This window comes from Symphalangus syndactylus, chromosome 13 (assembly GCF_028878055.3).
Source record: "Symphalangus syndactylus isolate Jambi chromosome 13, NHGRI_mSymSyn1-v2.1_pri, whole genome shotgun sequence".
Taxonomy (NCBI): Eukaryota; Metazoa; Chordata; class Mammalia; order Primates; family Hylobatidae; genus Symphalangus; species Symphalangus syndactylus.
Window position 1 is genome coordinate 105,398,848 of NC_072435.2, and position 23,345 is coordinate 105,422,192.

General features: G+C 48.3%; 2 protein-coding genes and 1 long non-coding RNA gene across 3 annotated transcripts in view; all 3 read right to left on the bottom strand.

Moving 5' to 3' along the window:
• GLTP (glycolipid transfer protein) overlaps positions 1 to 23,069 on the bottom strand; it is a 30,912-nt gene extending 7,843 nt beyond the window's left edge. Inside the window, exon 1 of the mRNA XM_055237184.2 lies at positions 22,800 to 23,069. Coding sequence (XP_055093159.1) covers positions 22,800 to 22,902 — 103 coding nt within the window. The 5' untranslated portion in view covers positions 22,903 to 23,069. The remainder of the gene's footprint in view (positions 1 to 22,799) is intronic.
• On the bottom strand, positions 778 to 3,238 carry LOC129459329 (uncharacterized). The gene is given in 5 exon segments (XM_055235934.2): positions 778 to 1,121; positions 1,154 to 1,203; positions 1,502 to 1,644; positions 2,167 to 2,266; positions 3,050 to 3,238. Coding segments are annotated over 5 exon segments (618 nt in total). The 3' UTR covers positions 778 to 985.
• On the bottom strand, positions 9,663 to 11,463 carry LOC134732048 (uncharacterized). Its single transcript, XR_010114947.1, has 2 exons — positions 11,176 to 11,463; positions 9,663 to 10,161 (listed from the first exon to the last, which is right to left on the bottom strand). It is a non-coding gene; the product is annotated as an uncharacterized lncRNA (long non-coding RNA).
• Positions 23,070 to 23,345: the final 276 nt, after the last annotated feature.

The window sequence follows — 23,345 nt, forward strand, 5'->3', positions numbered from 1 at the left end:
AAGAGTGATTTTTCAGGGCCACCGCAGGCCGTGGGGACATGGGGGGTTGGGTTACGTGGTGTGTCCCGGGGAGAGCTGAGTTGTTCTGGATGTTACTAAGGCAACATGGACTTGGGTGCAGCCCCCAGCTCCGTTCTCTGAGCTTCCTGTTTCCTATCTGGCAAATGAGGCTACAGCACCAACCGCAGAGGCATGATGAAGACGGCTTGAAATAAACAATCCAATCCTAAGACACACATTTGATTCATCTCTAGAATCAGAATGGTATTTGTTTGTTCTTTGAGGTTTATCTTGAGACAGGGTCTCACTCTGTCACTCAGGCTGGAGCACAGTGGTGTGATAATAGCTGACCGCAGCCTTGACCTCCTGGGTTCAAGCCATCCTCCCACCTCAGCCTCTGGAGTAGCTGGGAATATAGGCACGCACCATCATACCCAGCTAATTAAAAAAAAATTTTGGCCTGGTGCAGTGGCTCACGCCTGTAATCCCAGCACTTTGGGAGGCCGAGGCAGGTGGATCACTTGAAGTCAGGAGTTCAAGACCAGCCTGGTCAATATGGTGAAACCTCGTCTCTAGTAACATACAAAAATTAGCTGGGCGTGGTGGCGCACGCCTGTAATCCCAGCTACTCAGGAGGCTGAGGCAGGAAAATTGCTTGAACCCAGGAGGCAGAGGTTGCAGTGAGGGGAGATCATGCCACTACACTCCAGCCTGGGCAACAGAGCAAGACTCTGTCTCAAAAAAAAATTTTTTTTTTTTTTGCACAGATCTTGATGATCAGGATCTTGTGTAGACCTAAGCTGATGTGTCTGTTTTTAACAAAAAAGATTTTTTTTAAAAAGTACTTAACTTTTAAAAGAGAAAAAAGTTCATAGAATAAGGATATAAAGAATTTTTCTCTAGAGCTGTACAATGTGTTTTTTTAAATTGTAAAAAACATTTAATTTATTGGTCTTTGGGGGGAATTTGATGCATCACCACTATATTAGAACTGAGCCATCAATTTTGTAGCTTCAATACTAACTACTTTATTTTCAAGATGCTACTGAGGAATCAGTTCTTTCTACAGAGATTCAAGAGAAAGTCCTTTTAAGAAGTGTGCAAATCTCGTATATTCATTAGATTGGTGCAAAAGTAATTGCAGTTTTTGAATACAAAAGCTTTATCTATTCTGTTGACTTTTTCATCATTTATAATGTTTACCTTTTTTTTTCTTCCCCGAGATGGAGTTTCGCTCCCGTTGCCCAAGCTGGAGCGCAATGGTGCAGTCTCAGCTCACCGTAACCTCCGCCTCCCCGGTTCAAGCGACTCTCCTGCCTCAGCCTCCTGAGTAGCTGAGATCACAGGCACACGCCACCACGTCCAGCTAATTTTGTATTTTTAATGGAGATGGGGTTTCACCATGTTGGTCAGCCTGGTCTCGAACTCTCAAGCTCAGATGATCCACCCGCCTCAGCCTCCCAAAGTGCTGGGATTACAGGCGTGAGCCACTGTGCCCAGCCTTGTTTATCTTCTTAAGATTAGTGGTAACTGGTTTTGCTTTGTTGGTGGCCTTAAAGTGTTTTCGGCTGACTATATGAAATACATTCCTGGACTTCTGCCCTCTTAATTTGTTCTCGCCATTGTCTTCAATAGTAGCTTGCACTTATGTGTGTTTTTAAAGACAGGGTCCTTTGGCAACTGAAGAAAGATAAATAAAAATAAATGCATAAAATAAAGACAGGGTCTTGTTCTGGCACTCAAGCTGGAGTACAGTGGCAAGATCACAGCTCACTGCAGGCTTCAACTCCTGGACTCAAGCGATCCTCCCGCCTCAGCCTCCCAAAGTGCTGGGATTAGAGGGATACACCATCACACCCAGTAGAATGTTCTTAAATGGAGGCGTTTTCCTTTATTGGTGGGTCATAATGTATCAGAGCATCGTATAATAGGTAACACCTTGGAGTTGATAAAATGTAGACCTGGAAACTGCCTGGCAGTGCCTGGAACTGCTGGGATCTGTTGAAATGTGAGCAGCCTGCTGCCTGCCTCTCCTCCTCTCCCTCTTTTGTCACCCCCATGGCAGGCTGTCATAGGACATCTCGCTCCTTACATGCAGGAAGTATGCATGTTCTTTACTGAGCAGGCTCGATGTGGACTTTACCTTCGAGCCTGAAGACAGATTACCGGGCTTCTGTGACACCTTTTTAGTGTCCTTGTTGCAGTCCAGAAAAGTGAGCTCACTAAGCCTGCTACAGAGCCCAGGGGACAAAGACCCCAGAGCAGGCTAGAGGCGGGTGCCAACCCCACAGGAGTGAAAGGCCAATACCCAGGAGGCCAGACAGGGACCTCAGTGTGGGCGCCAAGTGACCGCATGAAGGCAGAGGGCTAGGGGTGGAACTTCCTTAAGCCAAATTCTACCCAGGGTGACCCTGCACACCTGGCCAGCCATCTGGAACATTCTAATTGCAGCCATGAAAAGAGGTGCATGAGAGAAACAGCCCATGGCCCAGTGGAAAGAAGGTGGGCTAGGGATTCAGCCAGACAGGGTGAGAATCCTGCACGACCACTCCCCAGCCAAGCAAGTCTCCTCGCCTCTGTGTGCCTCAGTTTCCTCTTGTGTCAAATGGGGCAATAATATTACTTATTTCATATGCTTCTTTAAGAAATTAAAAATAAGGCATCAAGGCCAGGCACAGTAGCCCACGCCTATAATCCCAGCACTTTGGGAGGCCAAGGCGGGCGGATCACAAGGTCAGGAGTTTGAGACCAGCCTGGCCAACATGGTGAAACCTTATCTCTACTAAAAATACAAAACTTAGCCGGGCGTGGTAGCAGGCGCCTGTAGTCCCAGCTACCCAGGAGGCTGAGACAGGAAAATCGCCTGAACCTGGGAGGCGGAGGTTGCAGTGAGCCGAGATTGTGCCACTGCACTCCAGCCTGGCGACAGAGCAAGACTCCATCTCAAAAAAAATAAAATAAGGCACCAAACACATGTAGCAGAGTGCCCGGTGAGTGGTGAACACTCAGTACCTGAACTTCAATCATTTTTATGACCTCATATCATTACTAGGGTCATGTGCTGTGACCCAGCAAATGACATCATCGTGGAAGCCACAGGATTCCCCAGAACCTCCATCGAGTGGGACTCATCCTTGACCTGTGCCCCTGCTGCTTTCTCTGTGCTCCCCTGTGAGGCCCCGCTAGGGCCGGGGCTGCCACCTTGACCTGCTGCAAGCTCCGGGCATGCTGTCCTCATGCTGGGCCACGAGCAGTCTCCTCTCAGCAAATGAGCCTCATTCCATTGTCTGCAGAGGCAAATCTCCCAGCAAGGGGCCATGCTGGAGCCTTCCCTAGGGTGGTCACGTCATAGGCTGCTCACAGGTGCTGCGCCAGGGGTGCAGGCAATGAATCCAGGGTGCTCTGGTCTCCCAGACAGGCCTGTCAAGCATCAATGGGGTGATGATTCCATGCCACCCTTTAACCTCACCTGACGGATCACTGACCTCCGCTGCGTGTAGAGGCCAGCCTGGGGAGGTCATGCCATTTGTTAGCCCTGGAAGGTGTTCTCTTCCAGCACCGCTACCGCTGCCTCTTTGGAAGGACCATGCATTCTCAACTTACATAATAACGCCGGAGCCAAGATCCTCTTTCCTCCACCAGTGACCACAGTGCTGCCGGGGGTACGAATTCCGACCCTCACAGAGGGCCAGGCTATGGATGGGCTACATGGAGGCTGGCAAAACCCATCCGGACATATGGCTGTTCCTCAGCTCCAGCTGACGGCTTTACATCCTCATCTTCCCAAAATGTATAATCAGCCGGACGTGGTGGCATGCACATAGTCCCAGCTACTCGGGAGGCTGAGGTGGGAGGATCGCTCAAGCCCAGGAGTTCAAGGCTGCAGTGAGCCATGATTGTGTCACTGCACTCCAGCCTGCGTAACAGAGTGAGACTCCATCTCTAAAAAAAATTAAAATGTGGGCCAGGCACAGTGGCTCATGCCTATAATCCCAGCACTTTGGAAGGCTGAGGCGGGTGGATCACCTGAGGTCAGGAGTTCAAGACCAGCCTGACCAACTTGGTGAAACCCCATCTCTAATAAAAATACAAAAATTAGCCAGGCATGGTGGTGCGCGTCTGTAATCCCAGCTACTGGGGAGGCTGAGCCAGGAGAATCACTCGAACCCAGGAGGCGGAGGTTGCAGTGAGCCGAGGCTGTGCCACTGCACTCCAGCCTGGGCAACAAGAGTGAAATTCCATCTCAAAAAAATTAAAATGCATAATGTCCAAAGGCTTACATTAGACTGATGGATGGATGGATAGAGATATGGATAGATAGGCACAGTAAAATATTAATGGTAACATCTAGGTGATAGGTGTACGAGTACTATTTGCTGTAAAATTCTTTCAACTTTGCCATGTTTGAATTTTCTCATAGAAAATACTGGAAAAAGTAATGTCAGGTTTTTTTTTCTGCTCATAAAATCCTATTTCTTTTTCTACTTTTTCTTCCAAGTCTGTTTCACTGTTACAGTGATGATAGTCACATGTGTTACACCTTTGTTTTTCAAACCAACAATCTTGCCACCAGACTTGAGCTCTGAGGAAGGCAGGGACCAGGTTCCCTGCTATGCCCCCAGCACCCAGCAAGTGCCTGACCCCAGTCGGTACTTGTATGACATCTGTGAAATGAATGAATGAGTGAATGAATGGACTGTGGGAAACGTGGAATCTGTCAGTGTATTACCCTGCCAGGCTCTCCATCTCTGCACCCTCCTGTGGTTCAGACTGACCCAACACACTGGTTTTAAGCACCTATCCAACCCAGATGGCAGAGGATATGTGAAGGGACTTGGGCCTCAGTTCCCCTGCTTATAAAAGGGAAATCCTTCTAGGAGGTTCCTCTGCAGGGCTGCTGTGAGAGAGAGGTGTCACACGTGCAAAGTGAGGGCTGAAAGCACTGACCATGATTGTTTTTACTGCCACTGGCTGGTTTTCAACCAAAGCCTTCCAGTGAAGAAGAGATGACGGCAGGGCTTGATGACAGATCACCATCGACCATGGGTGGCTTATTAGCTTTTCTCAATGACTCGGTCATTCAACATGCATTTCAGAGACGCAGAAAAATGTTATGCAGCATCCTTGTGCAGTTCTGAGCGGCCCTGCCCTGGTGGCAGGGAGAAAGGCTTTTTGTTTTGTGTTCTCCTGACCATGCGCTACGAGGGTCACGAGGCCACCATGGTCAGCAGAAGCTGGGCCCCAACAGCAGCTGTTATTGTGTGTGGGGCCACCGCACAGGGCCAGAGCTCCTGCTCAACAGTAGGGGAGGAATGTGGTGCCTCAAATGCACTTCTGGGGCTGAGAGCCTAGCAGAAGAGAGGGGAGGCGAGGCAGGGGCTGGGAACAAGACCCCAGACTCCACTCTACCCACAGGGAGCCACCGGCAGGAAAGGCAGCTCTGCATGCATCTCTGTGTTATGTAAACAAGCACGCTGAAGTGGGTTTGGAAGCATCTGGAGGTGGGCTGCCTGCAATTAGCAGTGGCATCAACCTGGGCAGTGGCACTGAAGCAGTGGCATCCACAGTCCTGGGTTTGAATCTCAGCTCTGGTGTGAGTTTGGCCAAGTGACTTTACCACTCCAGGTTCAGGCCCTTCAGTTTCTACAGCCCAGAGGTGCTGTGCAAACAGGAAGTGCTCTGTATATGGTTGGGCTGAAGCCTGTTTCAACATCACCCACCCAAGGCTCTGGGCTTATGTTTGCCTTTGGTGCAGTCCAAGGACATCAAGTCACAGAAAAGCCAAATGACTTGCCCAGGTTACACTCCAGGGAGTGCCAGGAACTCAGACACAATTCCAGAGCCAAAGCTGCTTCCACTACACCCTTAACCTTTCTGTCTAGAATGTTACCATTCTTTGAACTCAAAGAATGTTTCTTTGAGGTCCTGTGAACTCAGAGAAAATAGGAAACCAGAAGACGATTTTAATTCCCAAGCATGTGGTGGCTTTTCTAATAGTTTATTTTATTTTATTTATTTATTTATTTATTTTTATTTATTAATTTTTTTTTTGAGGCAGAGTCTCACTCCGTTGCCCAGGCTGGAGTGCAGTGGTGCAATCTAGGCTCACTGCAACCTCCGCCTCCCAGTTTCAAGTGATTCGCCTGCCTCAGCTCCCCAGAAGCTGGGATTACAGGCATGCGCCACCGCACCCAGCCTCTAAGAGTTTAAATTCAAGCTTGCGCCTGCTCTGAATACAGCATGACATGTTTCTACCAGGCTCTCAAGCCTTCCCTTTCCTACAGAATGCAGCCCTAACCCCAAATTACCCTTCTTGTTTGACCAGTTTTGCAGTTATCCCAAACTTGTTTTTTTTAATTGTTGTCAGCAAACAGGCTCTTTGAAATGCCACCCAGAACCTGTCTGCCTGGAGGTAGGGAGGGGACTTGGAGGGTTTTCTAGTTCATGACCTCTGGGGAGAAAGGAAGCTGTCTTTTTAAACATTTTTTATTTATTCTTCTTATTATTATAAGAAGAGACAGGGTCAGGCGGAGCATGGTGGCTCACGCCTGTAATCCCAACACTTTGGGAGGCCGAGGCAGGCAGATCACCTGAGATCCGGAGTTCAAGACCAGCCTGACCAACATGATGAAACCCCATCTGTACTAAAAATACAAAAATTAGCTGGGCGTAGTGGTGCACATCTGTAATCCCAGCTACTTGGGAGGGTGAGGCAAGAGAATCACTTGAACCTGGGAGGCGGAGGTTGCAGTGAGTTGAGATTGCACGTGAGACTCTGTCTGAAAAAAAAAAAAAAAATAGAGGCAGGGTCTTACTATTTTGCCCAGGCCAGTCTCAAACTCCTGGGCTCATGCCATCTGCCCGCCTTGGCCCCCTCAAAGTGCTGGGATTACAGGCGTGAGCCGCCACGCCTGGTCTGAAGCTGTCTTTAAAAAAAGAAAAATCAGATATGGTCCCACCATTTCTTTCACAGACCCAACTAACTACTATGAGCAGATTCCAAATACAGTAAAGCCTTGGTTATTTGGAACAGCTGGCAAAGGCCCCTTCCGTTTAATGGAGAAGGCTTTTTCCAATGCACGCTACTCAACTCAGAAGGCACAAGGAAAGAAACCAATAATCTAATTATAAAAAACAGAAACCTCCTATATGGGGGACAGAAGAAATCCCACCACCAACCAAAGCCAAACAACTTGGGGGGCAGAGAGTAAAGAGTCTGTGTAACAAGCGTAACAGAAAAAAAGGCTAATATCCCTAATATGTAAAGAGCTCTTACAAATCAGTAAGAAAAAACAGCCCTATAGAACAATGGGCAATTCACAATAGAAATGAAAAGATGCTTAATCTTCATAATAAAAAAAATAAAAACAATGAAATATTTTCCATCTACCATTTTTTTTAAAAAAAAGAGTCTTGCTATATTGCCCAGGCTGGAGTGCAGTGGCCATTCACAGGTGCAATCCCTCTACTGATCAGCATGGGAATTTTGACCTGCTGTTTCCGACCTGGGCCAGTTCACACCTCTTTAAGCAACCTGGTGGTCCTCTTTGCCAGGAGGTCACCATATTGATGCCAAACTTAGTGCAGACACCCAATCAGTGTAGCACACTACAGCCAAGAACTCCTGGGCTCAAGTGATCTTCCTGCCTCAGCTTCTTGAGTAACTGGGACTACAGGTGTGCACCACTGTGCCTGGCTCTCAAATACGAATATACCATCAGCATTCTAGTTCAGCCATCCTGGATGGAACTCATCAAAATGTAACACAAATGTCACTGCTTTCATAGTGGAAGCCATTTGTAGCTTTCTAAACAGAGCCATCATCAAAAATACGAGTTATGATAAAGACGTGGCCCAGAAATGTCCCTGGTCCCCTCAAACCGTCACTAAATGACTCTAGATGGTATGCCTTCAGGCTTCTAGGACAACTGGACACTTTATGTATTTTTTTTTTTTTTTTTTGAGACAGGGTATCACTGTGTTGCCCAGGCTGGAATGCAGTGGCACAATCATGGCTCACTGTAGCCTGAACTCCTGGTCTCAAGCAATCCTCCCACCTCAGCCTCCAGAGTAGTTGGGACTACAGGTGTGCACCACCATGCTGGGCTAATTTTTTTTTTTTTTACTTTTTGTAGAGACTGGGACTCACTACACTATTGCCCAGGCTGGTCTTGAACTCCTAGGCTCAAGCAATCCTCTAGCCTCGGCCTCCCAAAGTGCTAGGATTACAGGCATAAGCCACTGTACCTGGCCAACCTTGTGTATTTTTTTAAAACTCCTGTTGATGGTTGACAGCTACTTCCTCCTGCAGTGCTTCAATTATTTATTATTCTTTTTTTCGAGACAGAGTCTCACTCTATAGCCCAAGCTGGAGTGCAGCGGAGTAATCTCAGCTCACTGCAACCTCCACCTCCCGAGCTTAGGCAATTCTCGTGCCTCAGCCTCCTGAGTAGCTGGGACTATAGGTGCACGCCACCATGCCAAGCTAATTTTTTGTATTTTAGTAGAGACAGGGTTTCACCATGTTGCCCAGGGAGGTCTCAAACTCCTGAGCTCAAGTGATCCATCTACCTCAGCTTCCCAAAGTGCTGGAATTACAGGCGTGAGCCACCGTGCCCGGCAAATTCTTATAGATACTTAAAAACCAAATAGCCACCAGAATCAGAATCTCCTGCAAAGAGAAGGTATGCACCAATGAGGGGTTTCGTGCATGGCCTCTGGGACAATTCTGACTAGACAAGGGCTATCTGGGGCCTCCTGCCTGGATCTCTGCCACAGTTCAGATGGGTGACATTGCCCAGAAAGCAGAATTCCCTGTAAGCCAGCAGTGACTATATGCTACACAGAATCACATTAATTTCTCTTTTTTCTTTTGAGATGGGGTCTCATTGTGTCACCTAGGCTGGAGTATAGTGACACAATCACAGCTCACTGCAGCTTTTTCTTTTTTTCTTTTTTTTTTTGAGACAGAGTATCGCTTTGTGGCCCAGGCTGGAGTGCAGTGGTGCAATCTTGGCTCACTGCAAGCTCCGCCTTCTGGGTTCATGCCATTCTCCTGCCTCAGCCTCCTGAGTAGCTGGGACTACAGGTGCCCGCCACCATGCCTGGCTAATTTTTTGTATTTTTAGTAGAGACAGGGTTTCACTGTGTTAGCCAGGATGGTCTCGATCTCCTGACCTCGTGATCCACCCGCCTTGGCCTCCCAAAGTGCTGGGATTACAGGCATGAGCCACTGCGTCTGGCCTCATTGCAGCTTTGACCTCCCAGGCTCAAGTGATCCTCCAGCCTCAGTCTCTGGAGTAGCTGAGACTACAGACACATGTCACTATGCCCAGCTTTTTTGTTTTTAATTTTTTGTAGAGATGGGGGTCTCACTTTGTTGCCCAGGCTGGTCTTGAACTCCTGGCCACAAGTGATCCTACCGCCTTGGCCTCCCAAAGCACTGGAATTACAGGCAGGAGCCACTGCACCCGACCTCATTTCCTCTTTTTCTGGCCTCAAGAAAGTTGGACAGTACTGGTCGTTATGCTCTTAGCAAGACCACAGCATATACCTGGAAGTTGCCATCCAAGCTGCCTCTCCGTGCCTGCCTCTTCAAACAGCCATCTCTTACAACACGGGATGTTCCTGACATTGAGTAACAAGGTGACCAAATTGCCCTGCCCTGGCCCACCCTCTCGTTTCATCTCAAGAACAATGTTCAGGAACAAAAAAGCACTCTTTAAGATGCACAGCTTGCTTCACTTTCAGCCTGTGTGATTCAGGACAGAACACACCTAACCCAATTCATAAACAGTCATTTCCAGAAAGGAAGAACAGGATGCCTGTGTCGTGATGCTACCAGCCTGGTGTGGGGAGGTTCTATTGCAAATTCAATGGTTTTTTTCATAGCTGGATAATAAAGTTCAGTTGTTAAACACATGAGGCAGATTAACTTTATAGGTCTTGGGTTACAAGGATCATAATGGAAGACACTCAAATTACAGCTGATGGAGATGAATCATTTATTAATCTGGGGGTGCGGGTTGTCATGGCTCAGCTTACATTAAGGCCTATTTTTAAGGATACGAGCCTTGAGATTACCTACATTTCTAAAACAGGTTCCTCCTCTGAGTCTACTATCTAAAGAGGAAAGAATGTTTACAAAACAATTCAAAAAACCTACTCATCTGACAAAGGGCTAATATCCAGAATCTACAATGAACTCAAACAAATTTACAAGAAAAAAACAAACAACCCCATCAAAAAGTGGGCAGAGGACATGAACAGACACTTCTCAAAAGAAGACATTTATGCAGCCAAAAAACACATGAAGAAATGCTCCTCATCACTGGCCATCAGAGAAATGCAAATCAAAACCACAGTGAGATACCATCTCACACCAGTTAGAATGGCCATCATTAAAAAATCAGGAAACAACAGGTGCTGGAGAGGATGTGGAGAAATAGGAACACTTTTACACTGTTGGTGGGACTGTAAACTAGTTCAACCATTGTGGAAGTCAGTGTGGCGATTCCTCAGGGATCTAGAACTAGAAATACCATTTGACCCAGCCATCCCATTACTGGGTATATACCTAAAGGACTATAAATCATGCTGCTATAAAGACACATGCACACGTATGTTTATTGCGGCACTATTCACAATAGCAAAGAGTTGGAACCAACCCAAATGTCCAACAACGATAGACTGGATTAAGAAAATGTGGCACATATACACCATGGAATACTATGCAGCCATAAAAAATGATGAGTTCGTGTCCTTTGTAGGGACATGGATGAAACTGGAAAACATCATTCTCAGTAAACTATCGCAAGGACAAAAAACCAAACACCGCATGTTCTCACTCATAGGTGGGAATTGAACAATGAGAACTCATGGACACAGGAAGGGGAACATCACGCTCCTGGGACTGTTGTGGGGTGGGGGGAGGGGGGAGGGACAGCATTAGGAGATACACCTAATGCTAAATGACGAGTTAATGGGTGCAGGAAATCAACATGGCACATGGATACATATGTAACAAACCTGCACATTGTGCACATGTACCCTAAAACCCTAAAGTATAATTAAAAAAAAAAAAAAAAAAAAACAAAGGAAAATGATCACAGCATATTGTTAAATTGAAAATAAAAAACAAGCTATAAAACAGAAAAAAAAAAAAAAAAAAAATACTTCTTTAAAAACTTCACCCCCGGGCCAGGCGCAGTGGCTTACGCCTGTAATCCCAGCACTTTGGGAGGCCAAGGCGGGTGGATCACTTGAGGCCAGGAGTTCAAAATTAGCCTGGCCAACACAGTGTAAACCCATTTCTACTAAAAATACAAAAATGAGTCGGGCATGGTGGTGCGTGTCTGTAATCCAAGCTTCTCAGGAGGCTGAGGCAGGAGAGTCACTTGAATCCAGGAGGCGGAGGTTGCAGTGAGCCGAGATTGAGTGCACCATTGCACTCCAGCCTGGGCAACAGAGCAAGACTCTATCTCAAAAAAAAAAAAAAAAAAGAAAGAAAAAGAAAAAAAGAAAAACTTCACCCTCATGACATGCCAACTAGTTGTCCTATAATTGCTCCCTGTTCAGGAAAAACCAGTCTTGAACTAAGAATGATGCAGTTGGGAAAATTCTTTTTTTTTTTTTTTTTTTTGAGACGGAGTATCGCTCTGTCGCCGGGCTGGAGTGCAGTGGCCTGATCTCGGCTCACTGCAAGCTCCGCCTTCCGGGTTCGAGCGATTCCCCGGCCTCAGCCGCCTGAGTATCTGAGACTATAGGCAAGCACCATCACGCCCAGCTAATTTTTTTTTTTTTTTTGTATTTTAGTAGAGACGGGGTTTCACCACGTTGGCCAGGATGGTCTCGATCTCCTGACATCGTGATCCGCCTGCCTCGGCCTCCCAAAGTGCTGGGATTACAGGCGTGAGCCACCGCACTCAACTGGGAAAATTATTATTATTATTATTATTATTATTTTGAGACTCTCGCTCTGTCGCCCAGGCTGGAGTGCAGTGGCGCGATCTCAGCTCACTGCAACCTCCGCTTCCCAGGTTCACGCCATTCTCCTGCCTCAGCCTCCCGAGTAGCGCGTGCCACCATGCCTGGCTAATTTTTGTATTTTTAAAAGAGACAAGGTTTCGCCATGTTGCCCAGGTTGATCTCGAACTCCTGACCTCAAAAGATCTGCCTGCCTGGGCCTCCCAAAGTGCTGGGGTTACAGGCATGAGCCGCCGCACTCGGCAAGTTTCCTCATTTTTAAAATGAGGCTCATAATGGACCCCTCTTCAAAGGGTTGCTGTGAGGCTTAAATAAAGTTGTATAAATAAAGGCCTAAGCACAGTTGCTGGTATCTAGTAAGTGCTCAGTGAAAAAGAAGGTATTAGGCTGGGCACCATGGCTCACGCCTGTAATCCCAGCACTTTGGGAGGCTGTGGCGGACAAATCACCTGAGGTCAGGAGTTCAAGACCAGCCTGGCCAACATGGTGAAACCCCATCTCTACTAAAAATACAAAAATTAACTGGGTGTGGCGGTGTGCGCCTATAATTCCAGCTACTTGGGAGGCTGAGGTAAGATAATTGCTTTAAGCCGGGGGGAGGGTGGAGGTTGCAGTGAGCCGAGATCACGCCACTGCACTCCAGCCTTGGTGAAAGAGCAAGACTCTGTTTCAAAAAAAAAAAAAAGAAAAAAGAAAAAGAAGGTATTATCATTTATGCTTATTATTATAAATTATATCATCATCACCTTTCCCAGCAGACAAAGCTTTTCCTTAGAGAGGAAATCCAGAAAACAATTATTCCAATGATTAAGAAATCAAAGCAGAAGGGGAGGAAGGAAGGGAGAAGGGAGAAAAAGAATTATTGACTCATCGATTGATTGTTAGGGGTAAAATTAGCAGAAATCTCCCCATCATAAAATAATGACTTCAAATGTATTCCAGACCATTAAGACAGAGATCTCAGAAGGGAGTGAAGTAAGGAACTTGGAGGAACAGCAAGGCAGAAAATGAATCATTTCTGAACACAGGGAAGTGTGAGTTGACTGCCTAACTGCCAGGGTGGAAAGCAGAGGCTTCTAGAAGACCCTGGAGAGGGCTGATCCACTGCAATGACTTTGAAAAACTCAGATACAGTTAACACTCTAGCAAGAACCACAAAAAAGGCCTTCATACAAGTACCACTGTAAGTATGTAATAAAAGGAGTTAACATTCACTCTGGCAGGTTTTTACTGAAACAATGAAACCTAAGACTAGGACCCAACATTTCCATTCTTTTTTTTTTTTTTTTTTTCTTTTTTTCTGAGACGGAGTCTTGCTCTGTCCCAGGCTGGAGTACAGTGGCGTGATCTCGGCTCACTGTAACCTCCGCCTCCTGGGTCAAGCGATTCTCCTGCCTCAGCCTTCGGAGTAGCTGGGATTACAGGATTGCGCCACCACACCCGGCTAATTTTTTTTGTATTTTTAGAAGAGACAGGGTTTTACCATGTTGGCTAGGCTGGTCTCAAACTCCTGACCTCGTGATCTGCCTGCCTCAGCCTCCCAAAGTGTTGGGATTACAGGCATTAGCCACTGCGCCCAGCCCCAGTATTTCCATTCTAAGAAGCTCATTGAAATAATCACATTGTCATGCCAGCCGGGAACTTCCTATCATTTCCCCTCCTCCCCTACAAGGGACATTTCTGCCCTAGAGACGACTTCCAACGTCTTCCTGTTTCCTGATGTGGTGCTGGTCTCCCGTTACAGGGCTAGACCTGCTGCAAAGTCCTGTGGACCACTTCCTAGCTTCATGACCTGATCAAATCGCTTCACCTCCCTGCACATTGGTTTCCTCTTCTGGCAAATGGTGCCAAATTCCTCCTAAGTTCATCATGAAGATTAGAAATCAGTTACTGTCTAATTCAAAGGCATATCCTGGGAGCCACTCAAAAAAGAGATGACGCTAGTTATGATCACAGTCATACGTTATATTTTATAAAGCTCTTTGTCATGAATTCCTCCCATTCCTTTTCACATGGATATAGGCTGGGCGCCCACGCTGCAGAAGCCCATTGGTGGGTCCTGGGAGGGCCTGACTTCTGCCCCAAGGGATTCTAAGTGGAGGGCTGTCCCTCCAAGCATCCCTGTGCAGCAAAGGAGGGGCAAGATGAGTTAGCAAGCAACTGTAGTCTCTCCCCTCCTACTCAATCCTCTTCCTTCTGGCAGCAGAGAGGCCAGACCTCAGGCTCTGACCTCAAGGGCCAGATTTTTCTGAACACAAAGATCTAATCACCACCACCCCAGGACAGGGTGGGCAGGTGCCACTGGTCTGTATGTACTCTGGCCTTTGGACATTATAAAGGAGGCTGCTGGAGCAATTGTCAGACTTAAGCAGCCATGCAGCTGGCTCTGTGCCCTGGCAGTCATTCACCAAGTCAGACATTGATTTTGGTGCTCCTGCCCGGAGTCACCACATCTTTCCACAGGTAGGATGGACGGCCCTAGACCTTTAGGAAGTGGGCCTTTTGCCACACAGCTGTTGGGAAACAGAGGTGACAAAAAGAAGCCACCTCGGGGCCTCTCAAGCTCAGGCTGGCTCAGCTGGATGTCAGTCTCCATGTTTCCTTCTACTCATCTGTCCACGGTGTTCAGGGCATGGATGTCAGAGGAAGAGAATCAGACTCAAAGTGACTTCTCCTCTCTGAGCCTCAAAAACAGCCGACTCATGGGCTGTTACACACATGGACAGAAAAACACAACAGGGCCCTCCACAGCCCTCCTTCCAGATTGTTCTCTGGCCAGGTGGGATCAAGAGTGGGACCCACCAGCACGGCAACAGCACACAGCAGGTGCTCCTGAAGGCTAAGAAAGCCTCACTACTTGCAAATGCATCTCCGAAGTCTGCCAGCAGTTTCAAAATTGTACAGCCATTGCAGAAAGTGTCTCTCTGGCTTCGTCCTCCAACAAGACATTATTTGTTTCATCTTCTCAGGGTTCCTCCCAGGCACACAATCTAAATCCCATTCCTCTAGAATCCAGCTCTCAACAGTCAATCAAAATGATAACTCACCTGCTATATTAGGAGGGTTAATACAGTTTCTTGTCTTTCTTGGGATATTCTACACCAAGCTTGTCCAACCCGCAGACCGCAGGCTGCATGTGGCCCAGGGTCTCTTTGAATGTGGCCCAATACAAATTCATAAACTTTCTTAAAACATTATGAGATTTGAGTTTGTTTTGTTTTGTTTTGAGCTCATCAGCTATCGTTAGCGTTAGTGTATTTTATGTGTGGCCCAAGACAATTCTTCCAGTGTGGCCCCGGGAATCCAAAAAATTGTACACTCCCGTTCTATACAAACCCAAAAATAAACAGGTACTAGCATTAACTTTCAATTTTAAAAAAAGCAGAAAATATTGCAAGGCTGTGGTAGGTGGTCCCAAATCTCAGAGGATGCTTGTTGCAGTGGGGGAGCTTCTAACTCACAGATCAAGGGGTACAGGTGGGGCTGGTTCCCAGTTAGCCTGATGTCCTAGATGAAGGAAAAGCCAGAGCTGAGGCTGGGTGCGGTAGCTCACACCTGTAATCCCAGCACTTTGGGAGGCTGGCGTAGGTGGATCATGAGGTCAGGAGTTCAAGACCAGCCTGGCCAGCATGATGAAACCCCGTCTCTTGTGAAAATACAAAAAATTAGCCGGGCATGGTGGTGCACGTCTGTAATCCCAGCTACTGGGGAGGCTGAGCCAGGAGAATCACTTGAACCCAGGAGGCAGAGGTTGCAGTGAGCCGAGATCGTGCCACTGCACTCCAGCCTGGGCAACAGAGCAAGACTCTGTCTCAAAAATAAATAAATAAATAAATAAATAAATAAATAAATAAATAAAGCAAGAGTTGAGTGCCGTGGCACACGCCTATAATCCCAACTACTCGTGAGGCTGAGGCAGGAGAATCACTTGAGCCCAGGAGCTGGAGGCTGCAGTGAGCTGTGATCACCCCACTGCATGCCAGTCTGGGCGATAGAGCAAGATCTTGTCTCTTAAACAGAACACACACACACACACATACACACACACACACACACACACAACCAGCCAACTTGTTTGGGGCTTTTCCCACCAGACGATTTCAACACCCCAGTCATTTTCTAATTTACATCCAAATAAACAGGAGTTATGGACCAGCTTGGCGGGCTGTTTATGAGTTACACACCTCAGAGCAAACCTGCATGTCTGGTCTGTGGCACCCATGCCACTTGTCATGTGGACAAGTCACCATGGTGCCAGCAGAACCACTGGATTTCCTCAAGTACCCAACCAGGCTGGCTCCACTAGCTCTCTCCTTTACCAGAGAGAAAGCCAGGACAGCAGGCATGACAGCAAGAATACCACATAAGGAGTCCAGAGGACTAAGTTCTAGTCTGGCACATAAGGAGTCCAGAGGCCCAAGTTCTAGTCTGGCTTTACTGGTCACTCACTGGCTGTGTGACCCTGAGCAAGTCACCTAACCTCTCTGGCCTCGGTTTCTTTGGCTGTAGAACAAGATAAATCTCTGATTCTAGGCTGCCACTGCCACCCTCCCCCAGAATGGAACAAGCACTGAAGCAAAAGTGATGGAAAACCACTCTTTCTGGGTTCACTCTAGGACTATTTAATGAGTGCCAGATACCTAGAAGGCCAGATTCCACAGACATCCGTTTAATTAAGGTAAGAGGCATGAAGAAAAATCAACCCCAGAATATGGATCTCAAGAACCAAGAGAGGTAATGAAGAATCATTACCTTCAGCTCTTCCATCTCTAGTCTCTCCCTAAACAGTAAGAGCAAATAGGTATCATCTCATGCAGCACTCTAACTGACCTGGAGTGGCTGTGTTAATAAAGATGCTGAGGCTGTGTTTAGGCTCAAAGGGGAAAACAGCATCATGATTGATTAATGATGTCTGCCACAAGTACAGGCTATGAAGGGGTTATGTATTTTAATTTAGTCATGTATCTTAGTTTAGTTTAGTTTATTTATTGTGAGATGGAGTCTCACTCTGCTGCCCAGGCTGAAGTACAGTGGTGCAATCTCAGCTCACTGCAACCTCCGCCTCCGAGGTTCAAGGAATTCTTCTGCCTCAGCCTCCCAAGTAGTTGGGATTACAGAAGCATGCTAACATGCCCGGCCAATATTTTTTGCATTTTTAGTAGAGACGGAGTTTCTCCATGTTGGTCAGGCTGGTTTCCAACTCCTGACCTCAGGTGATCTGCCCGCCTCAGCCTCCCAAAGTGCTGGGATTACAGGCGTGAGCCACCATGCCCGGCCTACTCATGTATTTTAATTTGGAAAGAAGAGAGAAGGGCCCAGCATCTTCAACAAGAACCCAGACGAATGAGAATGGAATGAAAAGCAGTCATTCAGTGAACAGTACTAGCACCGAGTGCTACACACTGAAATAACTCAAAGTCACAGAATATGATAGGGTCCATGGGAGTCTAAGAGAGTTAGGAGAGACGTTCTGGATAAGATGACTCCTTAAGGATAAGTAGAACCCAGACAGGCAAAAGGAGGGAGGTAGGCTGAAGAGCAGAGTGGTCCACCAGGCAGAGGGGCTGATGTGGGGAAGCTCTGGAGGGAAGAGTATGACAATACTGCTATGTGTGGGGCTACAAACCATTCACAAAGGCTAAAGCACAGGTTTCAAGCTGGGATGAATGGGAACCACAGAGGCTTCTAGACAGGGAGTGTCAAGAACTAGATGATACCTAAGTCTCCATGCCCCTGCCCTCCCATTGTTAATGCTTTAGAACAGCCACAAAATTGACCGTCAAAATGAGAAAGGAGACCTCCCAGAAGTCAGTCTTGCAAACTCATCGGTCAGGAAAGATCTGATTACTGGGTCAAGGTAGAGAGAGAAGATAAACAAAGGGCTGGCCTCTAAGTGGATGTAGTAAAACCTGTACAACTGGGAGATTCCAACTGGAGATAAGGAGGAAGGGCAGGCCCAAGATATGGATGCTCTAAATCAGGCAGGCAGGAGGCTGGCCCGCAGCCAGCGCCCACTGAGGCAAGCCCAACTAATGCTGTCACAAACCACACCTAACAAAGGTTTAAGAAATGTGGCTGCTCTAGCAGGTTAAAGCACTCTTCAGCTCAGCAGTTTCACTTCTAAAAATAAGAAACAACCAAAGGAGTGCAAAAAGAAGTGTATACAAGGATGTTCACTGCAGCACTGTCTACGAGAGCCCGACATAAGAAGCAATGTGAATGTCCAACAGTAGGGGATTGGTTTAATAAATTATACCGCATTGAAATTATACAATCGGCCAGGTGCGGTGGCTCACACCTGTAATCCCAGCACTTTGGGAGGCTGAGGCAGACAGATCACTTGAGGTCAGGAGTTCAAGAACAGCCTGGCCAAAATGGTAAAACTCCATCTCTACTAAAAATACAGAAGTTAGCTGGGCATAGAGTCATGCACCTGTAATCCCAGCTACTTGGGAGGCCGAGGCATGAGGATCACTTGAACCCAGGAGGTGGAGGTTGCTGTGAGCCGAGATCATGCCACTGCACTCCAGCCTGGGCAATATAGCAAGATCCCCGTCTCTACAAAAATAAAAATTAAAAAATTAGCTAAGCATGGTGGCACATGCCTGTAGTTCTAGCTGCACAGGAAGCTGAAGTGGGAAGATTGCTTGAGCTCAGGAGTTCACATCACTGCACCACTCCAGCCTGGGCGACATAGCAAGACAGAAAGAAAAGAAAAACAGAAAAGAAAGAAAGAGGGAGGGAGGGAAGAAAGAAAGGAAGGAAGAAAAGAAAGGAAAGGAAAGAAAGAGAAAGGAAGGAAGGGACGAAGAGAGGAAGGGAAGAAGGAAGGGAGGGGGAGGGAGGGAAGAAAGAAAGGAAGGGAGAAAAGAAAGAAGGAAAGGAAGGAAAGAAAGAGGAAGGAAGGAATGAAAAGGAAGAAAGAAAAGGAAAGATAGAAGAGGACTGAGATGAAAAAATGGTTATGCTATATTGTTGGGTAGAAAAAAGCAGGTTATACTTATTTGTTTATTTATTTATTTGAAACAGGGTCTCACTCTGTCAACCAATAATGAACGAGAGTTAGGCTTTATGTAGATTTTCTTTTTTTTTTTTTTTTTTTTTTTTTTGAGACAGGGTCTTGCTGTGTCACCCAGGCTGGAGTGCAGTGGCGCAAACTCAGCTCACTGCAACTTAGGCATCCCAAGCTCAAGTGATCTTCCCACCTCAGCCTCCTGCGTAGCTGGAACTACAGGTGTGCACCTCAACACCCGGCTAATTTTCTGTACTTTTGGTAGAGACAGGGTTTTGCCATGTTGCCCAGGCTGGTCTCAAACTCCTGACCTCAAGAGATCCGCCCACCTCAGCCTCCCAAAGTACTGGGATTACAGGCATGAGCCACCGCACCAGCCCATACTTTTTTTTCCCCAAAAAGATAGATGTAAATGAGTTTGGAAGGAAAATATTCTGAAATCCCAGCAGAGATTCTTTCTTTAAAACCCTACCTCAAATGTTGTCAGACAATTAAGTGAACTAATCTACATAGAGTACTTAGCACATAGTAAGGGCTCAGTGAGTGACAGGGAGATTTTTATATAACATTTGTATTTGCTCAGTTTTCCTCCAATGGACAGATCTTCCTTGCAGAATTAAATACTTTTTAAAAACACAGCTTTTGGCTCTTAGTCATATTTATATCTAGAGCTATGGTTCTCAGAGGTGATTTTGCCTCCCTGGGGATAGTTTAGTTTGTCACAATTTGGGGAAGGAGGTGCTACTGGCGTCTGGTAGGTAGAGGCCAGGGACGCTGCTAAACATCTTACAATGCACAGGACAGCCCCACCACCACAAAGAATGATCCGGCCCCAAATGTTGGCAAGTGCCATGGTGGAAAATCCCTGACTTCGAGGAAACTGTCGCTGCAAGGTGTTTCACACTCCTGGTGTCCCTCACGCCAGAGCAGCTCCATTCAAGAGACACATACACCACCCAGATCATCCCGGTGACCAGACGCTCCCAAGATCTAGAAAAAGCCCCTGCATCACAGCCGACAAATGATCTTGATCAGACGTCCCAGAGAAAAGTCACTCGTGGAAGAATCCTCCTAAAGCTTAAGTCTTCAACCTTCAGGGCCGGGCGCGGTGGCTCACGCTTGTAATCCCAGCACTTTGGGAGGCCGAGGCGGGTGGATCACGAGGTCAGGAGATCGAGACCATGGTGAAACCCCGTCTCTACTAAAAATACAAAAAAAAAATTAGCTGGGCGTGTTGGCGGGCGCCTGTAGTCCCAGCTACTCGGAGAGGCTGAGGCAGGAGAATGGCGTGAACCCGGGAGGTGGAGCTTGCAGTGAGCCGAGATTGCGCCACTGCACTCCAGCCTGGGCGACAGAGCGAGACTCCGTCTCAAAAAAAAAAAAAAAAAAAAGTCTTCAACCTTCAGGAGCAATTCTCCTCCCCCCATAGAAGAGAATAGTGGTTCAAATGAATTATCACTTTTTTTTTTTTCTTTAGAGTCCTAAGAATTAGCCTCTTTGGTGAACAGTAAACAGCTCTGGTGGGTGAGGGCCCCGTGGTGGTTAACCCATTGTGGACCAACCCCACTGAGGCTTCTGTATAAATGGTACTTCTGTCAACAGATGTGAGACCCCATAGCACAGGGATTGCAACAAAGACAAGGATCCTTTGAGACCAAGGAAAGGGAGGAGGAGATGCTCTTTAGCCCTGGCACCAGATGACTGCTGGCTCTGGCTTGCCACCTCCCTCTTTCCTCCAAAACCAGCGAGATAATTGCATCAAATGATGATACCCCCAAATACAGAATGGATGTGCAACCTCACTGAAAATAAGGAAAGAAAAAGCCAGAGTTTAACCTGGGGTTTCTCCACCTTTGACACTGCTCATGTTTGGGGCTGCATCATTCTTTGTCGTGGCAGGACTGTTCTGTGCACTGTAGGATGCTGAGCAGCTCCCTGGCCTCTACCCACAAGACACCCCGTGCCCCATCCCCCAACTCAGTTGCGACAAAAATGCCTCCAGGCATTGTCAGATGACCCCTAAGGGGCAAAACTGCCCTCAGTTGAGAACCACTGGCTTAAATGGATTCTGAATCCCTGTCCAGGGCAAGCTGGCTCGGACTGGGAACTATTCCTGAAACCAAAGAGGAAACAAGCAAGCAAAAAAAAAAACCAACAAAACCAACCAACAACGCCACAAAATTAAACAACTTTTCAGTGCTAGAGCTGGTTCGCTCCCAAGCCCCCGCCTGGAGAGTCAGTATCATCTCAAGACTGTGACACTGATAATAAGAAAGTTTTGTGCATTCAGCAGTATTGACTGAGCTTCTGCTATGTGCCAGGCACTGTTCTGGGCACTGGGGACACAGAGTGGATGTAAAAAACCAAGCCCTTGCTCTCAGATTGCTTACCCAGGTCTGGGAATCATACACACCAGAAAATTGCACTCCCTTAAACACCGATAATCACTCTAACAAGGAACCAAAACTGGATTCAGGAACTTATAACCACACCCCCTACAGCGAAGACCTATTTGGCACTTATGGCCTCGGTACTTTACACAAACCACCTCATCTACTCCTCACAGCTGGCCTAGGAGATCAGCATCTCCGTTTCACAGCTGGGGACACTGAGGCTCAAGAGGTGAAGGAGGGGAACTATAGACTCCAGGTAACCACAACCATCCCAGAGCTCAGGACACTGTGGGAACTACCACCCCCAGCAAGCCTTCATTGCCCACTAAGTCGGACTGTCTTAAGGTCTCCTGTCTTAGGGTTTCAGCTGGACTTTGCCCTGGGGGCTGGTATCTTCCTGCAGGGCCACCAAGTGAACCAGCAGGGCAGGACAGAGCCCACATGGAGGAAGGCTCAGGTTGCACCCTTTACCCAGGACCCAAAAGGCAAAGGGCAGGGGCAGTGGTGCTGGCTTCTAGTTCCCATTTTCCATCCGGGGCTTTGGCTGGACTGGGCTAGGCTGAGGGAGTGGGGGAAGAGGGTCTGAAAGTGGACTGCCTTCTCAATGCGCCCAGGAACTTCCGCACGACATACAGGGGAGGGGCTTCCTCTCGTAGAGCCCAAACTGAGGGAGGAATTGGTGCCAAGCTCTGTATGTCTGATGTCACCTCACAAAACAGCTCCCCCGACAACCCTCACCCCTGTCCTAAAAGGAGGAAAAACTTTAGGTGGTTTCCCCTAGAAAGAGGCCCTGGAGTTTTGCAACTCCATCTTCAAAACCCTCTCCCTGTCCCCGCCTCACCAGGCTTCCTACCCTTGGAGGGGGAGACGGGAGTCTTTGATCTGGAATGGGGGAATTCTGAGGGAAGAAGGAAGGGTTCGTAGGTCCCATGAGGGAGAGGCTGGAAGCGTTTAAAGAGAAGGCTTATGAAATGGGGGGATTAAGTGTAAAGGGAGCGAGTTGAGAGCCATCACAAAGCGCCAGGGATGAAGGATTTTGGGGAAGAAGGGGCAGGAGGCTTTGGGGGAGACGGTGGATTACAGAATGCCTAAGGGAGATGGAAGAGTAAGAGGTGTTGGGGGCACGGATGATCGGGGGCATTTGGGGGATATGGAGGACTGTGAGGTGTCTAGGGAGAGGGAGGATTTGGGAAGGACAGGCAGGATGTGACATGTTTAGAGAGGAAAGGACTTGGGAGTGGTCCGGGAAAAGGAGAATTTAGGGTGAGTGGAGGGAAAGAGGATCTTGGGTGCCTGGGGAAACAGTACTTGGGGGTGTCTAGGGCAGAGATGGTAGGGGATGCTCGGGGGAAGGAGGATTCGGGTGCGTGTGGGGCTGCGGGCCGCCTCCCCCCTCCATTCCGGCTCACCGAAGAAGGGCGGCAGGTGGGACACCGCCTCGAGGAAGGGCCCGGTCTCGATCTGCTTGTCCGCGGGCAGCGGCTTCAGCAGGTGTTCCGCCAGCAGCGCCATTTCGGGGTCGAGGCCCGCGGTGATGCCCCAGCCGGCGCCGCGGGCGTCGACGCCGCCCCCCCGGCCGCCGCCGTCAGCGCCGGGGCCGTCACCGCCGCCCGCCGCAGGCTCCGGGGACGCCAGCGTCGCCACTTCCGCCCGCACGGCGCCCTGGTAGCCGAGCGCTCAGCGCCGCCCGCCGGCCGAGCGCCTAAGCTGCCGGGCGCGCCGCCCCGCCCCCGCTCGCCGGCTCCCAATCCGCGCCCGCTGCCGAGGTCTCCGCGCCCCCATTGGTCGGGGGGCCGGCCGGGGGCGGGACGCAGAGGAAGCGCGCCGGTTCGTGGGTCCCGGAGGGCCCAAGTGAGCCGCTCCCAGGTGAGTCTTCCCCAGGTGTGCCTCCCGCCGCCCCCGATTTGGCGCCCCAATCCGGGCGGGCCGGCTCGGGCCAGCTCACAGCTCACAAC